The sequence below is a fragment of the Cryphonectria parasitica genome (assembly GCF_011745365.1).
Source record: "Cryphonectria parasitica EP155 unplaced genomic scaffold M406scaffold_7, whole genome shotgun sequence".
Lineage (NCBI taxonomy): Eukaryota > Fungi > Ascomycota > Sordariomycetes > Diaporthales > Cryphonectriaceae > Cryphonectria > Cryphonectria parasitica.
In genome coordinates, this window is record NW_024468915.1 from 3,155,867 (window position 1) to 3,176,514 (window position 20,648).

At 53.2% G+C, this 20,648-nt stretch overlaps 6 protein-coding genes across 6 annotated transcripts; 3 read left to right on the forward strand and 3 right to left on the reverse strand.

The window, feature by feature from the left end:
* Positions 1–1,360: 1,360 nt before the first annotated feature.
* M406DRAFT_294704 (uncharacterized protein) lies at positions 1,361–2,956 on the forward strand (the record flags this gene model as incomplete). Its single annotated transcript, XM_040919152.1, has 4 exons — positions 1,361–1,717; positions 1,838–2,155; positions 2,244–2,460; positions 2,521–2,956. The coding sequence occupies 4 exons, from the start codon at positions 1,361–1,363 to the stop codon at positions 2,688–2,690; spliced, it is 1,062 nt and encodes a 353-aa protein (XP_040773885.1). The 3' UTR covers positions 2,691–2,956.
* A 413-nt stretch (positions 2,957–3,369) lies between these two features.
* On the reverse strand, positions 3,370–6,062 carry M406DRAFT_264595 (uncharacterized protein; the record flags this gene model as incomplete). Its single annotated transcript, XM_040917672.1, has 6 exons — positions 3,370–3,861; positions 4,008–4,966; positions 5,051–5,309; positions 5,415–5,552; positions 5,673–5,778; positions 5,854–6,062. The coding sequence occupies 6 exons, from the start codon at positions 6,060–6,062 to the stop codon at positions 3,370–3,372; spliced, it is 2,163 nt and encodes a 720-aa protein (XP_040773886.1).
* Positions 6,063–6,687: 625 nt separating this feature from the next.
* On the reverse strand, positions 6,688–7,558 carry M406DRAFT_357633 (uncharacterized protein). Its single transcript, XM_040923729.1, has 3 exons — positions 7,426–7,558; positions 7,285–7,343; positions 6,688–7,206 (listed from the first exon to the last, which is right to left on the reverse strand). The coding sequence occupies exons 1-3, from the start codon at positions 7,547–7,549 to the stop codon at positions 7,129–7,131; spliced, it is 261 nt and encodes an 86-aa protein (XP_040773887.1). The 5' UTR covers positions 7,550–7,558; the 3' UTR covers positions 6,688–7,128.
* Positions 7,559–7,937: 379 nt separating this feature from the next.
* Positions 7,938–12,319, forward strand: M406DRAFT_72880 (uncharacterized protein; the record flags this gene model as incomplete). Its single annotated transcript, XM_040925585.1, has 3 exons — positions 7,938–8,444; positions 8,512–9,731; positions 9,793–12,319. 3 exons carry the CDS (start codon positions 7,938–7,940, stop codon positions 12,317–12,319), a joined length of 4,254 nt encoding a protein of 1,417 aa, XP_040773888.1.
* Positions 12,320–13,419: 1,100 nt separating this feature from the next.
* Positions 13,420–15,718, forward strand: M406DRAFT_108075 (uncharacterized protein; the record flags this gene model as incomplete). The annotated part of the gene is made up of 5 exons (XM_040915282.1): positions 13,420–13,534; positions 13,577–13,841; positions 14,020–14,533; positions 14,611–14,696; positions 14,803–15,718. 5 exons carry the CDS (start codon positions 13,420–13,422, stop codon positions 15,716–15,718), a joined length of 1,896 nt encoding a protein of 631 aa, XP_040773889.1.
* A 962-nt stretch (positions 15,719–16,680) lies between these two features.
* Positions 16,681–20,495, reverse strand: M406DRAFT_72882 (uncharacterized protein; the record flags this gene model as incomplete). Its single annotated transcript, XM_040925586.1, has 2 exons — positions 16,681–16,693; positions 16,729–20,495. 2 exons carry the CDS (start codon positions 20,493–20,495, stop codon positions 16,681–16,683), a joined length of 3,780 nt encoding a protein of 1,259 aa, XP_040773890.1.
* Between the last annotated feature and the right edge of the window lie 153 nt (positions 20,496–20,648).

A 20,648-nucleotide genomic window follows, 5' to 3' on the forward strand; every position in this document is an offset into this window, starting at 1 on the left:
TCTCATAAGCATTTATCTCAGCGTTTAATCAGCACAAGGTGTCGAGGTACTCAAGCACATCCAAGGGTTTCCCAATTGTTACAATTCCGTCTCTCCACGCTTGATCCACTTTTGATGGCTATCAGTAGAGGATTGTTACAAGCATGATAGCAAACATCATTCATCTCTACCGTTCAGGAACGACTGCAAGCGAACACAGTGAGCACTCAAGAGAGGACAAAAAATCACTCATCATAGCTCAGGGTAACTCCGAAGCCATGTAAGATGAAGAAGTCCGGTTCTTCAGTAGTAGCTTAGTCAAACCCTTCTACAAATTAGCTACTTGAGGGCTTCAGTTCCGTCACTGAGGTCCTTCTTGAGCAGGCTGTGCTGCCATTATGTGCTTTATTATGAAAGTGTGCTTCTCACATAGTCGGTATTAGGCATAAAAGTAAGCGACTTTGGTTTTGCTGTCGTTACTGAGACCCTGAACACCTCGACAAGTAGGAGACAAGCCGAGCACTGCCGCGCTGTACCACTGTAAGTAGCTGCAGTAGGGGTTGGGCTAGAGATCCCTCTCTGCATGCGCGGTGAGATGTCGTAGGCCAGCCAATCGTTTTCATTTCAGCCGTCCTGCAACTCCACAATGGCGCTGTATGCTAGTTGTGCGAAACCGATCCCGATCCCGCCGCGTCCAAGTTTGATCCTTATCAATAGGGAGGACCGGACTGTCAGAGTGCTGAGCCACACGTGTGCGTTGCTGGCTCAAGTTCGCAACCAAAGAGACAACACAATGTTTGGGCAGGATGGGTGGAGCTGAGTCAAACCCACATATTCTTCACGAGGAACGAGGAACGAACCCGTCGTCGTGGGGTAGAAGTAAGCAGGATTGATGGGGGCGGCGCAGACTTTGAAAGATGGTGATGGTGTCTTCGATAATGATATAAAGATCGGAATCAGGACCTTTGTACATGTCTCTGATCAACTGTTTCCGGATCTTGATAATTACCTCTTCTATCTAATGGTCCTATAGCAGCTTGTTTTTTTTTTGTATTCGTATCAAAAAGACATACTGCCATAAATAACCACATTATCTTACACGGCACTCGCAAGATATTTACCAATCTGTCTCTTCACATCGCAAACTTTTGTTCTCTCTCCTACCTTGACCAATAAAAAAAAGTCAATACTCGAGTTTCCGACTTGTCATTGTTATTGTCGTCCGAGGGGCACCGCAACCATGGCCTCACAACTCTACAACCGCATGGTGGCCAGCCTACCACAGCTAATGGCACGGCGTTCTTCCTCCTCGTCCTCCGACGACTGGTACCCATGGAACTACACCAGCGTCAACGGACGAGTCTGCGACATGCCGCGGCCGATGCTAAACACCGAGACAGCCACGCTGGCGGGCGGCATGGACTTCTCCACCATCAACAAGATCATCACGGGCGCGTGTGCCCTCTTTGTGCTGCTGAGCCTGCTCGTGCTCATGTTTCGGCACGCCACGCACTTTTCGCGGCCCAATGAGCAGCTCCACATCATGCGCATCTGCTGCTACCTGCCCATCTTCAGCATCGGCTGCTTCCTGCAGGTCTCGTTCCCGAACGCCTACGTCTACCTGAACCCGTGGCTCGATTTCGCGCAGGCCGTCGCCCTCTGCAACTTCTTCCTCATGATGTGCCAGTTTGTCTCCCCGTCCGACAGCCAGCGCGAGCTGTTCTTTGCGGCCCTCAAGGTGCCACAGAAGAAGAGGCGGAACAACATCAGGAGAGGCGGGAGGAGAGGCAGAGGCAGGAGGGCAGGAGGCTACGACGACCAGGAGCAGCAGCAGCAGCAGCAGCAGCAGCAGCAGCAGCAGGTCAATGACGAACCAGTCAACGGCCTGCACTGGTATCGCCGCATGTTCATCTTGATATTCCAGTACCCGGTGGTCCAGGCTGTTGTGTCGATACTCACCGCCATCACAGAGAGCCAAGGCGTCTATTGCCTGGTCTCTTCCAAACCTCACTTTGCACACCTCTGGCTCGACATTGTCCACACGGCTAGCCTGGCTGTTGCCGTCATGGCATGCCTGAGGCTCCTGAGCGGGCTGCGTGGCCAGTTGAAGCACCACAGGCCTCTGCTCAAGCTGGCCGCATTCAAGCTCCTAATTGCCATCACGGGTCTGATTCAGGTACGTGCTTTAATCCATCATCATCCCTCATACACCATGATTGCCCATGAATAGTAGTAGAGGAGTTTGGCTAACAACGCCCTTCCAGCTCATCTACTGGATCCTTCGGACGGTTAAACCGACCCCTCTCAAGCCTACCGCCTCCCTTTCCTTCGCAGACGACTTCATCGGCATCCCCGTGCTAGTCATGGCCCTCCTCACCGTTCCCTTCTCGATCCTCTTCCACTTCGCCTACGATGTCCAGACATACTACCTTGAAAACGTCGACAAGAACCTGCCACTCACCCAAAGGGATGCAGAGGCTGGTGATAGCACCGACTCCCCCTCCTCGTCCCTGAAGCCCAATGCTGGCCTGAGCTCGGCAGGGTCATCGTACCAGGGCGGGTTTTTGGGGATATGGGCCTGGCTGGGCATGCTCAACCCGAGCGAGCTCATCTCTGGACTCAGGTTTGGGCTCACCATGTTGAACAGGGAGAACCGGGAGATGGGTGTCGACACAGTGCGGAGAGCGCAGACGGGGGAGTTTGATAACTGAATGCCTTGAGGGCTCGAGTCCTTTCTTTTGTTCGTCGAGAACAAGCATTATACTAATTCGAGGATGCGAGGTTACTTTTCTTGATATCCAATAGACTACTGCAGATTTCATCTTCTTTCTAGAATTGGAATCGTTCATTAAGTAATTATAAGTTAACTGCTTATGGTCTCTTCAACTACTTCGAGGCAAGGCTGAACGCTAATGTCTGTGGATAAGATGATATCGGCCAGTGTTTGGCAAGAGTGAAAAACGACAATTCTTCATTCACCATGCAAGCTATTTTATACCGTTTTTGGTGCACGGATGGAGGACAACCTTTGGTTATATGCTCCTCTGGAGAGAGTTTCTATCCTGTTCCTCTTCCCTTTCCACAAGACAAAAGCTCATATCAAGTCCGCGCCACTCGATGCAGGACCAAACCCGACCAGAGAGACACCTGTCCTCCCCCAGGTGCGGAAATTGGCCGGGTTCCCAGGCTCCTTGGCACCGTCGTGATGGATATACGGCCACTCTTCTCTCAATGCCACCCTAGCTTCTTCTGCGCTGGTTGGTGGTGCTTGGGGGCTGGAGCCGGTGGTGTGTTCTCGATCTAGGAGGAAAGAGTCTATGCGGTTCTGATAGGAGCCGCAACAAGTCAGATTTGAGGCGATCGCCTGGTTTTCAGGACACAATTGATGTTTCAGAGGGGGAGAGCACTTACCCAGTCAACCCTACCAGCCAGAACGTCGTCCAAGGGGTAGTAGTTACTACTACTCGAAGCCCGATCTTTTCGAGTTCCCAGATTATCCAGCCATGCATAGTTCCACAACACAGAATGTCCCTTGTTCGCTGCGGCTACTCTCTCGGTCAGAGCCGTAGGTTCTTCCTGGTTATTGGTGGCAGTGGATGACCAGCCCGGTATGAGCGCTGGCTTTCCACAATTCCGCAAACCGTTTGCATTGCTGGGCTCTGTATTTGGGACAGCAGAAGAGGAGGAGACCGCTTTATCCACTCCCCCTCCCCCTCCGTCATCAAGCGATGATAGTCGTCCCTGGTCCTGCTGCTGAGGGATCGTGGAGAGGATATGCTTGAGGACCTCAGTTGCGTGGGCTGCCTCTTTGCACATGCCACTCATCATGCTCCAAAGGGTGTGGGCTCTCTTGAGAGCGTTGACTTTGCGGTCTGTATCTTGCTGGGTGGTGCTAATCGTTTGCAGTCATATTCATTGACTGTGTCAGCATTCCAGTACAGAGTGGCCAGCAAGAAAGAAAGACAGAAAGGGGGGAAACAGGATAGGCATATAGACAAGATTTTCTATTACCTCTGGCGATCCCCAACAAGGAGGTCGAGACATATGCACATAGCCGCCAGCAAAAAGTCATGATAGCCCGTATTGGTCAGCATATATCTCTTCTCAAACAGCCTCGCCCCTCGACGGCTGTGCTCTTCGAACTCGGCCTGAAGATCCAACAGGCGCAGTGAGGCATCCCGACAGGCCTCGCGTGAGCCGTCGTAGACGCCGTTCTTCTTTTCCAAGGTGAGATATCTGCGGTGCAACACGCACATGGACTTGAGGTAAATCATCTCGCACAGCAAGCGACGCATGATGACATCGGGCACATCTGCGAAGCCGCTCTCGCGGATAGGCCTATACCGTAGGCTTGGCGGTACGTCGTCGTGCAGCGCTCGCAGGTCGGCATCGAGGCGTCTGACGTCGCCATAGGAGGGCGGAATGGCACCCAGGGCCTGCTGTACAACGCGGCGCAGGAGCTTGGTTTGTTTGCTGTAGTAGATGAACCCCAGGATGGGCGTGAAATCACCCGTGGGCCTGGCCCGTGGTAGAACTTTGCTGTCCTCGTTGAACTCGTCGTCGTGTAAGTTGGCGGGCAGTTGAGTGTCCACGTCGGTGTCCTGGATGATGGGTGGAATGCCCAGCTGGAAACTGTGGACGACATCAAACCACTCGAGCGTGAACCAAGTCCTTCTGCGCATCTCTGCCTCGAACGGAGAGATCCTCAGGGCGCCGTCGCTTGGGCTCATGTTGGAAGCATCGCGGTGATATCCCATACGCTGGGCGAGTCGTACGGCCGTGCTGATCGAATGCCAACACAGGGGGTCCGCATCGCGCTTCTGCAGGACCAGGTGCATGCCAAACAACAGAGTGGCCTCGACACAATAAGGCTTTCCACAGAGGTAGTTGCCTGCCACGAGACAGCGGTAGGCCATCGAGCTGAGGTCGGCAATCTTGTCCTCTGCCTTTGTAACGACGGAGGCGGCGGGCCTGTTTGTCCCCGCTCCTCTTCCTCTTTCTCCTCCCCCTCCTCCTCCTCCTCCTCCTCCTGCTGCTGCTGCTGCTGCTGTGCTACCAGCCCCCACGACACCTCTCGAGGCCTGCTGGAAGATGGAGGTTGATAGCAGGGTAAAGAGGATGCTGATCCAGAGGAGGCTTGTCTTTTCTGGGTCCTGCCAGAACTTCTCATAGGTTCGTTGGAACTGGCCCGTGTGTAGCGTCGCAGGGATCATGTAGACCTGCTGGAAGTAAGAAGTGAGCAAGTCGTCGCACTCGACCCTGAGGGGAAGCCGCCTCATGACCTCATTGATAGTCAAGGGGCGCTGGTCTGCTGGCCCAAGAAGAAGATACTGATTCACGTCAGAAGTAGTAGGTGGGGAGGAGGCAGCCCTTGTTGTTGTTGTTGTTGTTGTTGTTGTTGTTGTTGTTGAAGATGATGGCGGTGGTGGTGCCACACTGGTGGTGGCAGCGGTGGAGGCATCGACGAAGCCCTGGAGGTCGCGTATACAGTCGAGGACGGCCTCATAGCTGGTGGCGCCGACAAAGCGCACCTCGTTGCCCTCCTTGCTCAGATGACCACTGCCAACGACGGGCTGTGCCTGGACGGTGCCCTGGTCATGACTTCCTTCTCTCTCAGCAGAAGCAAAAGCAGAAGAGGAAGCATGACGCGAGGTACCTGTCGAGCTGGTCTCACCATCGTTGGTGACAGCGACATCACCACCAGGAGAAGCCCCGTCTTGGTGCATGAGCCCGCTGACCAGGCTCTCCAGCACCTGCAACCTCGCCTGAACCTCACTCTTTTGCACTGCTGCTGCTGGACTGTGACCCTGACGCCCACCCGCGCCCTCGCCGCCGCCAGAGACGCTACGACTCCCACGCCCTCCTCCACTCGACGACCAAAGAAAGAACTTGCACGAGGCCTCATCGTGCCTCTTCACGCACGAGGCGCACGGCTGCTGGCGGTCACACCTCAGCTTGCGGCTGCGGCAGGGTAGGCATGAGACGACCTGGCGGTTGCGCCTGATGACTTTTCTATGGGGTTCGGAGGTGGAGGTCAGGCGGAAGACGCCCGTGTAGTCGGCCACATCGGTATTGTTGGGCATGGTCTCGATCTTAGTTTTCCCCGCCCTCTCTGTCTCTTCTTTCTTGCTTCTTCCTTCCTATATCATCAAAGGGTGTTCCCAAGAGGCAAAGTAAGCTCTGGAGAGAATCAATAACAGGACTAAGGATGGGTACGCAGAAGGAGGCATGTAGGTAAGTCTGAACTGGGTGCGCGTGTTGTTTCACAATCCAATGAATGAATAGATGGATGGATGAATGAATGAATGAATGTTTTGGTGTAAGTTGCGTGCCAAAGGACGAGAGCATGGAGTTAAGTCCGTCTAGGTTCCGTCAAATGCACCGAGGCAGGGAAGCACGGAGCCGACGGCGGCGGGCCGCGTTCCGGAGATTGTCGGATATTTTTCAGCAAAGGAAGAAAGGGAGTTAACCGCTCATGGATATTGTGCATGCCACGTACATAAAATTGCATGCGTGTTGTTGTTTGCAAGTACGAAGTCGATTGTTGAGCACTGCAATGATTTCTTATCCAAGACAATTCAAACTGTCATGAGATATAAACGTCATTCCTTGGTGGTACAGACACGCTATGGTGAAGTCCTCCTTCCTTCCGAGCTGTGGAAAAAGTGGACCATTCTGGCCCTAACCCTCCCTCCTATGTGACTGCCAACTATGAGCCTTGACATGGCCACGCCAAAGTTTCTTTTCTTCTTCTTCTTCTTCTTTAGGTTCCATTTCCACATTGTTTCTGCCACTATCGTACTCACAAGTTCCGATATTTTGTCTCTCTTAATCTTTACAAAAATCGAGAAATCCCAAAAAATCGTGTCCTCCAAGGTCCAAGGAAGAGTCAACGCCTGATCAGTCTTGTCTCTAAGTACTCAGCATTATCGCTGATCGGCTTTAGCAGTGTGACGCGTTCCATGGAAAATTACAGTGGGCCTGTCACAGCAGACGGCGCAGCCTGATCGCCGCCTGGTACATGTATTTTGAACTAAGTACTCTTCCCAACTCGTTATCTGCTAAATCTTTCTCTTTTCATATCGCACCTCTGGCAGCATCTGCATCGTTCACGGGGCTCACGGGCGGAGCTGACGGGCGGGGCGGCCTTCAAGTGTACTCAATCCGGAGGAGCATCTGCTCGGCCGATCGCTGCTCCAAGGACGAAGTGTACTCGGCATCCCTAATCTGGAGGCATAAATGTTAAGACAACTCTTTTTTGCGACCAATCTTTCGCGGACAAGGCGTCGGAACCGAGATGCCTACAGTATAGCGATGCGCGCTTGAGCCGCTAGTAGAGACAACCACTCCTTTTCGGTATTCGCCTGCAGCAGAAGATGCACTCTTAGCCCGCTGGTGCCCTGAGTTTTGGGCCTCGCTGAGTTCGTTCGTAATGCGGTAACTTGCCTCGCGCCTGATACCATACAAGATTGCTCATCTTATACTCCCATTTTGGCTCTGCGGGAACGTATACGCTCTCTTGCAAGTATTCGTTGGATGGGGGCAATAGGGGTTCTCCAGTTTCCGCCATACTCCGGTGCTGTGGTGCGAAGGTTGGGCAAAAACAAAAAAAAAAAAAAAGGTGAAGTTGAGAGACAATTAGGGCTGATTATGAATGCTAAAATAGGGGATTTGCTTAGAATTAGTAATTAAGACTCATCTATAGATCTGCTCTCCTGCTAACTGATCAGCTAATAGCTCTAATCCTAACTCAGCACCTTTATATCCACCGGGTATTAAAATACTTTGGAAATGCACTTTCGCCCCGAATACTGACCGCGAGGCTCTCATGGATTTCCCCTCCGACCACTCCCAGCCTTACTGTCAACTCCAGGTGTTGCTACTTATATCTTGTCATCATTCCCCTGCGCTCGCTTTGGTGATTCGCAAAATGAGATGACGGGTTGCGTCTCGAGAATATGGCCGCGTTGGTGGAAGAACTTGCCGAGGCTCTGAGCAAAGAGCTGACTGCTAATCATTGCATCTCCTCACCTGCTCTCGCGTCCATCTGTTCCCCTGAGGCTCTCCAGGCGGCACTCGGCCCACCAGACGATGCAGATTACGACCCGGCGACAGGCCGCAAGCTCCTAGCCCTCCTGATCTATCTCGGACAGCCGCGCGAGGTGATTGTGCAGTGCCTGAATCGAAGACCCGATGATAACGAGCTGTTCAATGTGTTTGAGTTCCAGCCCGGCTGCACGCAGGAAGGACTGGCGAGCATAATTCCAGACGATTCCGAGCTCCGGAGGCAGGTGTTCGAATCGCAATGGATCATCCCGCCGATGCTTTCGGGCAGTGAGCATCAGCATTTTCCAGCACAGTTTAAAGCGCCGTTTCGTCGAGTTGATACCGGCCGCTCCTTGCGAGACGGAGCGTTTGGGAGGCTTTTTGTTGTTCGTGTCGTCAAAGGCCATCTTGATGCAGAGGTATAAACCAGAAAGATCCCGAAAATTACCTTCTTGAGAGAGATCACAGTGGCTCACCGTGGTCCAGGAAGCCGACTTGGTTGTATGCAAAGAAGTCCAATATGGGCCTGGGAAATCAGCCGAGCTCGAGGCGAAACTTATGAGACGCTTCCGGCACGATGCCATTGTTCCTCTCCTGGCCAGTTTCGACGCTCCTATGGGCGCAGTGAGCGCCAGTCCAGCGCCTTCATTGCATCTTATTATGCCGTTTGCTTCAGGTGGTGACTTGCAGCAATTCATAGAGGCACAGAGCATTCCCGACTTCCTCACAGATGACGCCCAAACCAGGTCCTTGCTCCTATCCCAGATCCAAGCTCTTTTTTCTGGACTCGCTTTTCTACAGCGCCCCCAAAAGCCCAGCGACGAGATTGTCCTCCACTTTGACCTGAAGCCGCGGAATATCCTCTGGTTCTTCTCTGAGGGTGGACATTCCTTGAAGATTGCCGACTTTGGAAACGCTCAGACGATGAAGAGTGATGCTCTTTGCGGTCCTGCTGTAGAGCACACAACAGCCGAATATGCACCGCCTGAAGCATTCAATGATCGGGGAACTCTAGTACCAGGAGAGAGTCATGGCACGCAGTTCGACGTATACTCAATGGGTTGTATTGCGCTGCAACTGATGACTGTTGTCGTTTACGGGTGGGGTCGCCATGTCCACGCGATTCGACAGTACAGGCCGATCGCAGGGGACTCACGCGTTCCTTTTTGCAAGGACCCAGAAGTCATCAGAGACTGGCTCGCTACCCTGAGAGAAGAACAAGACGACCTTCAACGACATGACAGAGTTGTATCCATGACGCTGGAACTTGTCCGGCAATGCTTGGATCATGATCCGTCCGCCAGGCCATGCGCATGGGAAGTTGATATTCATCTTGCTCAATGCCTATCCGGGACTCAGGATAATCATCTTGCCGGCGACCGCGCAATAATGATTGCACCGATGATTCCAGAACCGGCCAATTGTTTTGGTCCCATGAGACCGGGTCCATCTGAGCGAGCGAAAGCTCTGGCTGGAAGCGATGCCCCCGTACTTGTCAACCTCATTCAGCAGGCAGGATGGGATGAGTTTCTGCTCAAGAGGTCTGAAAGGGTGGCTGTAAGATCCAGCCGCCGGTTGCTCCAGAATCTTCCTACATCGCACACACGAGTTCAGTATGGACTGAAGCGTACCATTGATAGAATACGTGATGCGTTTCTCCAGCCAGGGTGTACTTGTGTCGGAATCTGGGGCTTAGGCGGCTCTGGGTATGGCGTTCCTCACTTTTCTGAACAATGCCGCAGTGACGAGCTAATCCGCAGTCCTTAGAAAATCGCGATCAGCCTACGAGTATTGCAAACTTGCGTACAATGTTCGACCCGGCCAAGCCGGCAATCAATATCTCGGACCAGCGCACGTCTTCTGGGTCGACGCTGGGAATCCTTACAAGGTGGCGCAGTCTTGCGTCGCCATCTGCAACAAGATCGGCAAACCGGTTCCAGAGGACTGCGCCGAGCCATTCCGCATAGTCAAGTCGTGGCTCGAGCTTGAGTGTGAAGAGAAATGGATCATGGTCATGGACGGACTCGACAGCGAAGTTGAAGCCTGCAGATGGCAAGAATGGGGCCTGCCAACCCCGGCACGCCGCGGCGCAGGGAGTGTTATTATAACGACAAAGAATAGGGAATTACTCCAGGATTTCACCCATTTTGACGAGAACACGACGATTGCTGTCAATACTCTTGAAGAAAGGGATGCGTTCAAGATATTTGTCCAGGAAGTGGGCGAGGACTCTATTCACGTTACCGCTGGACAGGACTATTTCAAGATGCTGTGGGAGATCCTTGGTATCCCATTGTTTGTGATACTCGCCGCCCAGTACCTCAAAAAGCACATGTTCGGTCACGCAACCTTGCAAAGGTTAACCGCCCGTCTGCAAGAGGACGTGCCGAATTTCAAGTGCCTGGACAAACGGCCTCAGACTGCTGGAAAGGTTCAGGAGGTGGAACTTATGCAGTATAGGATCTTTTGTGTCCTGCTGGATCCGTTCGTCGACCAGTACAAGCCCGACACGGACGAGTTCGGCCTCCAAGCCACGCTCTGTTGCATGGCACCCGATAATCTCGATGTCGACATCATCTCTTCTTTCTACGAAGACTCGGACCCCATCGAAGAGTGGTTGGGCACCCTGGGTAATTACAGATATATTACACCGCAGGGAAACGGAGGGCAGTTCACAATGCACGATCTTGTGCACAAATTCTTCTTCCGCTACGTTTTCGAGCATCCCGATCTGGGGCCGAAATACCTCCTGGGAGAATTCGGAGAAGTCTTGAAGTGCATTTATTTCCGCTCCCAGCAATACCGACCGGAGAAGTCCTGGACCGCGAACTCCGGGACTCCGCAACACGCGTCCCACGGCAAGCGTAGATTCATGCCGCACTTTGAGGTCTTCAATGATTTCGTCAAGGTACTGAACAAGCAGAAGCTCACGACTGGTACCCCTGCCGCAGAGGGTGTACGCTTAGGGGCTCGAGAAGTACAGGGCATCATCAGCTTCTCCCGGGTGCTCCATACGGACAACAACACCAATGAGGCTCTTGCCTTGCTAGAATTCGCTCTAAACCAGGGCGTCAAACCTCACACGAGGATACCAAAGAAAGAAGTTGAAGTGGAGGTAGAGCTGCATCGTAGTATTGCTTACTACCATCTTGAACGACACTCCGTGGAAACGAAAAAGTTCAATGTGAACCAAGCCAAGATACATTTCGAGGCGGCTCTTCAGCTCGCACGAGATCATGGCCTACACAAGAAAATATGGAGGACCTGGATCGGCCTTGTCGAGGCCATGGCCAGCTTGCATCTGCTAGAAGAGGCGGATGCTCAGATCCACCTCCTCGAGAGTTACATGACGGACAGCAACAGCCACCTCACTGGCAAAGACAACGAGCGGACGGAATTCTCGAGCCGACTAGACGTCCAAAAAGTCCAGATCGAGTTCGAGAAGGCGAAACGCGACCAAAAACATGGCCTCTTCACTTCGGCAGGGAACCGCCTCCTTTCAGCACGACTGATGTGCGCGCAGGCCGTCGTCAGAACGCACCGGGGCACCGCCGACGGGGCGGCCCGGGAAGAAGTCACATTCGAGAAGCTCCGCAAGCTGGCCGAGATCGATATGGAAATACCGCATCCGTTCCCACTGTGCGAGGCCGAGGCCATCTACGAGGCCCACCTGCGACGGCGGGAGCGACAGTTCACGACCAACTCGTCGTCTGCTGGAAAGGGGGCTGACATGAGCTCTCGCACAAGCGAGCCCATACGCCGAGACGCCCTCGTGCACCTCGCGCGGGCCCGGAGCAACCTGGCCATGGTGTGGCTGCGCATGGGCTGGCTCTGCACTGCTCTCATGGAGCCGGAAGCCGTGGCGCGCGCCCACTGGGAACGGGCGAGGGCCGCTATGGAGCCTACCGTGCGCGAGATGGGGGCAGTGTGTGGATGTGCCGACGGACTGGCGCAGTCGATGGCGTATAGCCTGCGGGAAATGCTTCACGAGCTGGGCCTGAGGGACGAGTGCCGGCTTTTGGAGACGCGGTTTGGCCTGTTGCCTTCAGAAGACCTCGAGCGTCCGCCTTGGTTCCAGCGTGGTGCTGGTCTTGATGCGGAGACTTGGCCCACGTCGTGGACAACACCGCTTCGGTTTCATGATGTCCCCAATGAGTCGTCCCAGGCCGGCTCGGAAAGGATGATTCTCAGCCTTGGGTCATTCTACGACGAGCCACAACCTCGACGTCTTCACGGTGCTAAACATCTTGACAGGCGTTCCGTCGACCTTGCTACCATTTTAAGGGGGACATGATCGGCTATGGGTTCGAGCGTAACCAAACGCTATATAACATTCAAGGCGATAGCCAAGAGGAACATGTTCCATTCTCGTGGACAAAACTCAGGGAAACAACAATATGCCTGAATCCCGCCTACTTCGAAACCTCTGGACCCAGCCAACTCATCAATCAACATATTTATTGTGCCATTGGACCTTTTCTGGTTGCATTTTCCCGTTCGAGGAGAAGATGTCCTCAGTTTTCCAGGCTTCCCGTGCCCAAGTCAGCATGAGCAGATCCTCCGAATCATGTGAGAAGTCGAGGGTGGCCAGATGGGAGAACTTACATCCAGAACCGTACGTGTTGGAAGAGTCCGAGGCGTCATTCATATCGGCCGTGATCTCCTTTTGCTCCTCTCTTGCGACGGAGACGTATGCATGTCAGTAAGTGAAGAATATTACACTGAATATGCGCTGAGCCTTATGATAGTTACTCACCTGGTGTATGTTGTGGTGGTATCCACACGTTGGGTTGAAAGCGTCGAAGTCTCATGATACTTGCTCGAGTTTTGTTCTTTTTTACCCATTGTAGAAACTTTTTCGACCTTGCGATTTGGTGTGGGGATCAAGCTTGAGTAGAACTGGGCGAAGAGTGGAATTTTGGAGATAGCGAGGGTTAAAAGATTATCGGTGGCATTTATACTTATACTCAGCTTGGGCAAGGACTTGGAACCTAGAGTGGTTGCCTGCAAGCAACAGTTTATCTGGCAGGATGCAGAATAACAGGGCTTTCCCCAAACGCACTCTCGCCCTGTTTTCAACAAGTGGGCGAATCGGATCTTGACGGCAAGTTGCGTACGCCTCTCGCCCTGTTTTACAAAGTGGGCGAATTGGAGATACTACCATGTCCATTATCAACATGCAGTCAGCATCGCCCGAGGCATTCCGCGCAGCAAGGCAGAACCACTTGGGTTCTCAGGATCCACGGCTGCACACAACTCTTGCATGCGATTTTGCAAGGGTTTGTAGGAGTCTACAACCCAAGGATAACAACATATACAATTAACTTCTTGTTCCGGGATTTTCTCATCATCTCTTGCGGCACTTGTTCCAAATCACAAACTGTCCAAGGCAAAATGGATGGGATCTCGACCGCTGCGTCTCTTGTAGCCTTGCTTCAAGTTGCGGCCCAGTCTTGCAAGTTTATCCTCGGGAGCTATGAGGCGATCGCTGGTGCCCCCGGCGAGATCCGTACGCATTGTATCACTATTAAAGCACTGATCTCTACTTTAGATCGACTTGCCACAGCCTGGACGGGACTCCCGGCGGGCATCACAGCGGACGCGGAGCTGAGAAGCACCCTCGGTACCTTCATCGATGAGGTACGGGAGGCGGAAAAAGCAGCAGCCGAAGTCGGTCGTCTCCTTGCAAAAGGCGGCGTCCGGGGTTGGCTTGCCAGGGTGAATCATGCAATGCAGGACCGACGACTTGTCCGATTCCGCGAGCGCGTGACCTACTTTTATGCTGTCTTCTTGAACGAGACGCAGGTACTTGAAATGTGCGCTCGGAACTGACTGTTTTCTAATGTTATACATAGGGGACGTCGAGTTATCGTCAAGAAAGTCATTCCTCTGGACGCTGACGCGCTGCAGGGAGATTTTAAAAGTTTTAGTTTCTCGAAGCGAGGTGATTGTTGCTCAGTCCAGACCAGGACATAACAATACAATTACAAACAGCGCTCAGCCTGTCGGCGTTATAATCCCGCCTGCAGTGCCCTTGGGTCACAACTTGGTTGACCATGCCGGCCAACTTGCACCGAGTTCACCATCACCGCCGGCCTGCGGCTCTGCAGGACTCTCTGTTGCAGAGGTCGGAATGCAGCCCAAGGCTTCCAAAGCATGGACCATGGGGCCTTCTCTCCTGCGCTTACGGCATGGACATGCGGTCTTTCGGCAGGGCACATCACGAACTTGTGCAATATACACTGTTCTCTTATCATCGTGGGCGTACCAAGTGTCCCTGACTGTGTTCTCTTGGAAAGTCACTCTGACGATTCTCGGATGCACGCGTTTGCCGGGCCTTGGCGGGATGTGGATGGATCCTAAAATACGTGTGACAAGCGTCGTGCCAGACGATTGGCCCATATTCAGAGCCATCAAAGAAGGCGATTGTGATACTGTCCGAGAACTCCTCGTGTCGAGACAAGTCTGCATCACGGATACGACGCGCCAGGGAGAAAGCCTCCTCCATGTAATAATGCCTTTGCAATGAGAAATCAAGCAGTGTCTGGGGCACAAACATACCTAGGTAGCTAACCTCACCTTCAGGTGGCCACTCGGCACCAAAAGACAGGCATAGCGCAGCTACTTCTCCATCTCGGCGCTGATGTCAATGCAACTGATGACCTTGGCGTGTAAGTCCTTGGCCCTTTTCCCCTTTTCGAGAACCCCTGGGACTGGGGCCTGAGGCTTGAGTTAATAGAACCGAAAGCTGATACCACGTGACTCTCGACATGCTAGAACCCCTTTGCATCTCTCCATCCGCTTGTCCAACGACCTCGCTCTATCCAAAGCCCTCCTCGCATCCGGCGCTGATCTCGCCCGCCGCGACCTCTCACAGCGCACACCACTACATCACTACTTTTCCTCGCACACACGCGCCGTGCTCTACGAGGCGGCTCTGCACAGCCAGGACAGCGACCTGGACGCCCTGGCAGCACCCGACGACCAGGGCATGCGCCTCATCCACTACCTCGCATGGACGCGCTCCTCCACTGCCAAGGAGGACCTCCTCTTCCTCGCCCAGCGCCAACAGCTCCCCGCCGAGTCCTGGACCCTCCCTGACAGCGCGGGCCGCTCGCTGCTCCACCTCGCCGCCGAGCGCGGCAACATCCCGCTCATGCGCCACCTGCTCAGAATGAAGGGCTCAGGTTCCGAGAGTCTAGGTCCCTTCCGTGGCCGTGACCGGACGGGGTGCACGGCGCTCCACTGTGCGACGAGGAGCGGGCGGGCGGCCGCGGCGCTGAGGGTGCTGATCGAGGAAGCGGGGTTTGACCTGCATGAGAGTGACAGAGGAGGCAGCACCGCGCTGCACCACGCTGCGGCGAACGGCAGGCTGGGTGCGGCGGTCGTCCTGCTGGAGCTCGGGGCGGTGGCGGATCTGACGAGTAAGAATGCACGAGGCAAGACGCCGCTGAACTTGACCAGGACCCGAGAGATGAGGGACTTGTTGGAAGGGAGAGCGCAAGGTCATCAGGGAGCGTGTGAGCAAATCGTGGAAGCCAACATATACGGCCAGACCGGCGCGGAGCGGTCAGTCCAGGGGCCCTTGAAAATCATGAAGAAAGGCTGGGCGCAGTCGATTTCGTCCAGTCGCATACTACTATTGTATACTGTGGGAGTTGTTCTGTTTCTCCTGCAGATTGGACGACTATAGGAATTTTCTAGCTGGGGGATTAGAGCTTTTTTTTTTCCTTCCATGGTTTTACACTGAAAGTGGGATAAGAAACGGATTGTTTGTGACGATCCGTTTTATTCTGTTTCTTGCTTGGTTTCAAAGATAGATCGTTTATAATTTTTGGGAAAGATGAACTCGTCTTTCTGGTGAAATACTGTTTGCTGTATAAATCATCATTCCCATGTGTGAGTAACGGAAGGGGAAAAAAAGAGGAGGAAAAAAAAAAGAAAAGAAAAGAAAAGAAAAGAAGAAAAAAAAAACCAAAAGCCAGATCATGAACAGCTGTAGCTGCATACCCCAAGTACTGTGCTGCAGCTGGTCCTCGTGTGGCCTCGAGGGCAGCAAGCAGCCTTGGTGCGGCCGCCAGACGCTCACCAATCTAATATGCTAAAAGCTGGAGGTCGGTTCTGATGAGAAAGTGAACGTGGCTTGAGCAATGTTTGTCGAGTGAGGATTCTGACAAAGGGCCTGCAGTGGTTGCCGCTCTGCTTAGGGCTCGGAGTACCACATTCTGCGCCATCTACTTTGGCGGACCACACGCGAGAAGCCTGCATCAAGTTTCTCCATTGTCAACTGTCGATGTTTGATGTCGCGCCAAGGAGAGAGTAGCCCTACCCGTGAGACATCCCAGGAATTTCGCTTTCTCTGTCCATTGTTTTCTGTTCACTGGAAAGTCAGTGGGCGGAGAAGTTTCAACTGCAGCCTCCATGAGTACACGCGTAAAACTCGGGCTTGTAAACGAAGCTTAAGTACCTACCATCTGGTTTATATATATTCTACATATATATATATATATATATGTGTGTGTGTGTGTGTGTGTGTGTGTGTGTGTGTGTGTGTGTATATGATAGCGGGGGGTCTTTTCTATGCAAATTCTTGTGTCTTCGGATGAAAACCCTGCGTGACACAGGTAAACCTCTTAGAATTCAACGCTGTCCCATCTAGATGTCGAGACTATTACTTCAGTACTTATCTAGCTCAGAACATACTCTACAAAAGGCTTCTCAGGATCGTCAAACAACTTAGTCACGTCTAACCCTTGCACGTAACAGTCTCCCTGGAGGGTGTACGTATCCCCTTCACCAGGCCGCAGAGCAAAAGGGTAATGGGATCCAGAAAGGAAGACAATTCTATCACCCGGCTGCACTGGCGGATCTGCAAGCCCCATAGACCCTCCCTCGGTAACGAATAGCTTCCTCCCATAAACAACCTTCTCCAAATCCAAGGCATAGCGTTGGTAAGCACTCTTGTACCAATCATATAGTGTATTCTCGTCCCTGTTTCCATTGCTGAGGTCCGTGCAATATTCGACGTCCTCAAAGTATCGGGGCTCCTTCTCCATAAGCACACCCGTACCGTATCGTTTGTACCATATCACTCCAGCCAAGCGTGCCCAGCTGTAGGTTGAGCCGAGCCCAGTGCCTTCAGCAACTAGTGTCGATAGGAACGCATCAGCTGCCGTGGTGTGCGGGTCGACCGACATCGAGCCCGTTTCCGAGTCTTGCGTCCGGGACCAGGTCTCGCCAGCGAGACTCTCCCATCCTGAGAGAACCTGGGAGAACGCCTCTGTACCAGGCGCATATTCTGTGCTTGCGGGCATCTCATCCCCAACGGCCAGAACAGTGTCGACGGCCTTACCCTTGATTACGAGTTCCTTGCCGCCGTTGCGGACACGCAGCCCGGGCAATGCCTTGGTCAGATACTTTGATATCCACTGACCAAGTTCCTTGGTGCAAATGGTGACCCTCTGGGGAAGACGACATGAGGAGCGTCTTGCGCTAAAATCTGGCACCCAAGAAGGTAGACCGGGTAGAGTCTTCTTCGTTCCACACAGGTTCAAGAGGCGGATGTTAGCGTTATTCTGGATGATGACCTGGGCGAATTTGCGATAAATTTCTTGAACATCCAACTCGTACTCCACTTTGACTAAGCCAGGTCTCAGCAGGCCAAGTATGCCGTAGACTCTATCTTTTGGCTCGGTAGCTTGACAAAACTGACTGTACGTGAGCAAGTCCTCGTATGCCTCGTGCTCGGTCGACAGGTGCAGTCGGCCCAGCTGATGTGCTCGGCTTTGGTGGTGTAGGCCACCGAGGGGATGGTAGGCTTCCTTCCTGTAACCCGACGGCCTGAAGAATTCTTCCCAGGGGGCTGAGTCGGATCCACAGCAGATAATGGCTTCTTTGCTGAGGGCTTTCTCCTGAATTACCCATGTCCGGAAAAACCAAGGTCGCCGACAGAGGCGTCGAAACGCCGCAAGAGTTGGCCCTTGATAAAGTGGCGGGTTGACGTGAGATTCGCCGAAAGGGTCTTTTGGCCTGGCGCGACCTGAAAGTACATCATCTCGGTGCTTCTGGAACTCTGCAAGATGTTGGAAGACTAGGTGAGAGTCCTCACTTGCCTTTCCCAGCCAGACGAGGACTCTGCACGCGTTTCTGTATATGTCGCCCATGAGAGTTACTTGCTGGTTGCGCTCGTTGGTGTCGCATTGATTAATACAGGTGGCGTCGACCCATAAGTGTCGCGGCTGGGACTGCAGCCGAAGTGCGAGCAGGGCTTCGTACAGGTTGGGCTTGACCTGGAAAACCTTGCCATCCAGCTTGATGTATCTCGACACAGGGCTGTCGCCCCATACGTAGGAAAGTGTTTCATAGTCTGGGTTCAAACTCAGATCGGAAGCCACGAGTTCACATTCAATCAGGGACCCTGAATCCGTAGCAGGGTGGAGGATCATTGTACGGAATGCGTCGCGGCCGGATAACGGCTTGTGTTCAAACTTCTCCCCGTCAATCATGTCCATTGGCAACAGCTGGGATTCAGGGTTTGTTGATTCTATGTGGTCGTCCCAGTAGTCGAATGTTTGGTCCTTGTTGTTGATCACGGTCTCGATGGGCGCACGCCGCTGAGTGTTCACCCGCCACTGGTCTCGCATTCTTTGCGCTTCCTCCGGCATATGACGCTCCAGCAGCCAAATGAGAGACCATAGCCCCGAGAGACCACCACTCCCCCACCCTTTCGTTTTGAGCGTCTTTTCCAGGGTCGTCAACACGTTGTTTCCTGTCTCCGGGCAGTGAAGGTTGGCGCCCCGCTCAAGAAGAAAGTCGATGGTCTTCTTAGACCCAGTCCTGCATGCAATTTGCAAAAGCGTCTCGCCCTTTTCATCCTTGTCGGGCCGGGTGTGGAATTCCTCGTTGATATTTCCGAGGCAATTTGAGGTAAGGAAATCAAGCATGTCCATATCACCCCTCGTGATCACTGACACAGCAAGCTGTCCAAGCTCATCGGGAGGCACCAGATTGCCCCATCTCTGAAATAAGAGGTTCAGCAGCTCGCAGTTTCCTTTCTCGACAGCAGACTTCTGTGCTTGAGCAGCGTCGAACTCTGAGCCGTGGTCGACAAGGAGCTGAATTGTCTCAAAGCTTTTAATATCGGGGACACGGGCAAGTCTACACCCCATCTGCAGAAGACGCTTTACCAGGGAGACCTCGCCGTGTTTAATAGATATCTCGAATAACTGGGCCCGGTCATCTGGGTTGGATCCAACTTCCAAGAGCACGTGACACGTCTCCCAGTAATTCGACATCAGCTGCTCCGACTCCGAACGTTTCATAGTACGATTCCACCGATGGGAATAGGGACTCTTCGCAAAGGCATGCGCCTCGTCGATGGCGACCGCCAGAGCCGTCTGCTTCCGAGCCTTGCGTGGAACAGATTCGCCCGATAAACGAGGGCGTCTTTTATCTATTGCAACACAAGTCGAAAGGCCCAGATCTTGAGGCCGGGCGTCCTTGCCAAGAAGGAGTTTAACCACATCTGCCTGCCCCCCGGCGGCCGCAGCATGAAGTGCACAAGCGTAGAACCTCCCTCCGCTACGATCTTGAACTGTCGGGGCGTCGATTGGAACTCCAAACTCCATCAACCTCTTGATCCATGAAGCATTCCCCTGGAAACATGCCGTCTGCAAAAGTTTGACCATGCGTGGATCGTCGCGTGGGCACGATAACCCAGCATCCAGCAGATCGCTTGCAATCTGTCTCCATCCATCTCCAGGTTTCAATCTCCACGGATAATCTAAAACAAAAGGCGTTTGGAACTCCTGCCATGCAAAGGCCTCGAGTGTTGCCTGCAGTAGGTTCAGCGCTGTCACCTCTCGCCACGAGAAAAACTGGTGCGTCGTCGATATATCGGCCCCTTGTCCCAAAAGCTTCCGAAATAGCTTGTGATGTCCAAGCATGCAAGCGTAGAAGAGTGCAGTGTTCCCATGATCGTCGAAAGCCCTGACGCCGGCCCCATGCTCAACAAGTAGCGGGAGAATCTCAATCAACTCGCTAGAGAAGGAGTCCAACTCCCAGGTTGCAAAGCTCCATCTCTTCTCGGTTCGAAAACACGAGGCGAGGGCAAATGGTAGAATATCAGCTCCGTCTTTCAGGAAGTCAGGCGCAACCACGCCCTTGATCTTTTGGAAGAGAATGAGGGCGATCTTGTACTGCCTCTGTTTGAGTAGGGACCTCAGACTTTGGATGACAGATGGTGTGAAGGCCTCGCGACCTGCGCCAGCGCCAGCAGCGCAGCATTCGTCCCACATCGCTTCCTCAAAAGCTGTCAAGTCGAAATCTGCCAAGTCGCGGGACCCGTCAGCGGCGATGTTCATACATATGGCGAGTAATTTTTGTCCAGCGACCGGCCCCATCTGGATCTCAATATCCGCATCAGGCTGAGCCACAGCGACCTCCAGCTGTAGTGAAGGCACTTCCTCCATGAAGTATGCTTATTAGATTATAGACGGATTAATCTGATGATGGACATTGGGCGTTGGATCATCGAGTTTGGACAGTGTAGGACTTGGAAAAGTTCAGCTACCCAAGTTTGTAGAGCAGGGCAAGATGCGGGGAGTAATACAAGCTGCGAGGGT

What these genes read in the sequence shown, in the direction of transcription:
- M406DRAFT_357633 (XM_040923729.1), bottom strand. Translation starts at nt 7,549, where the DNA reads ATGGCGGAAACTGGAGAACCCCTATTGCCCCCATCCAACGAATACTTG. An exon ending in TGTATGGTATCAGGCGCGAG is followed by an intron (nt 7,344 to 7,425) that starts GCAAGTTACCGC and finishes CTTCTGCTGCAG; the next exon opens with GCGAATACCGAAAAGGAGTG. An exon ending in CAAGCGCGCATCGCTATACT is followed by an intron (nt 7,207 to 7,284) that starts GTAGGCATCTCG and finishes TTATGCCTCCAG; the next exon opens with ATTAGGGATGCCGAGTACAC.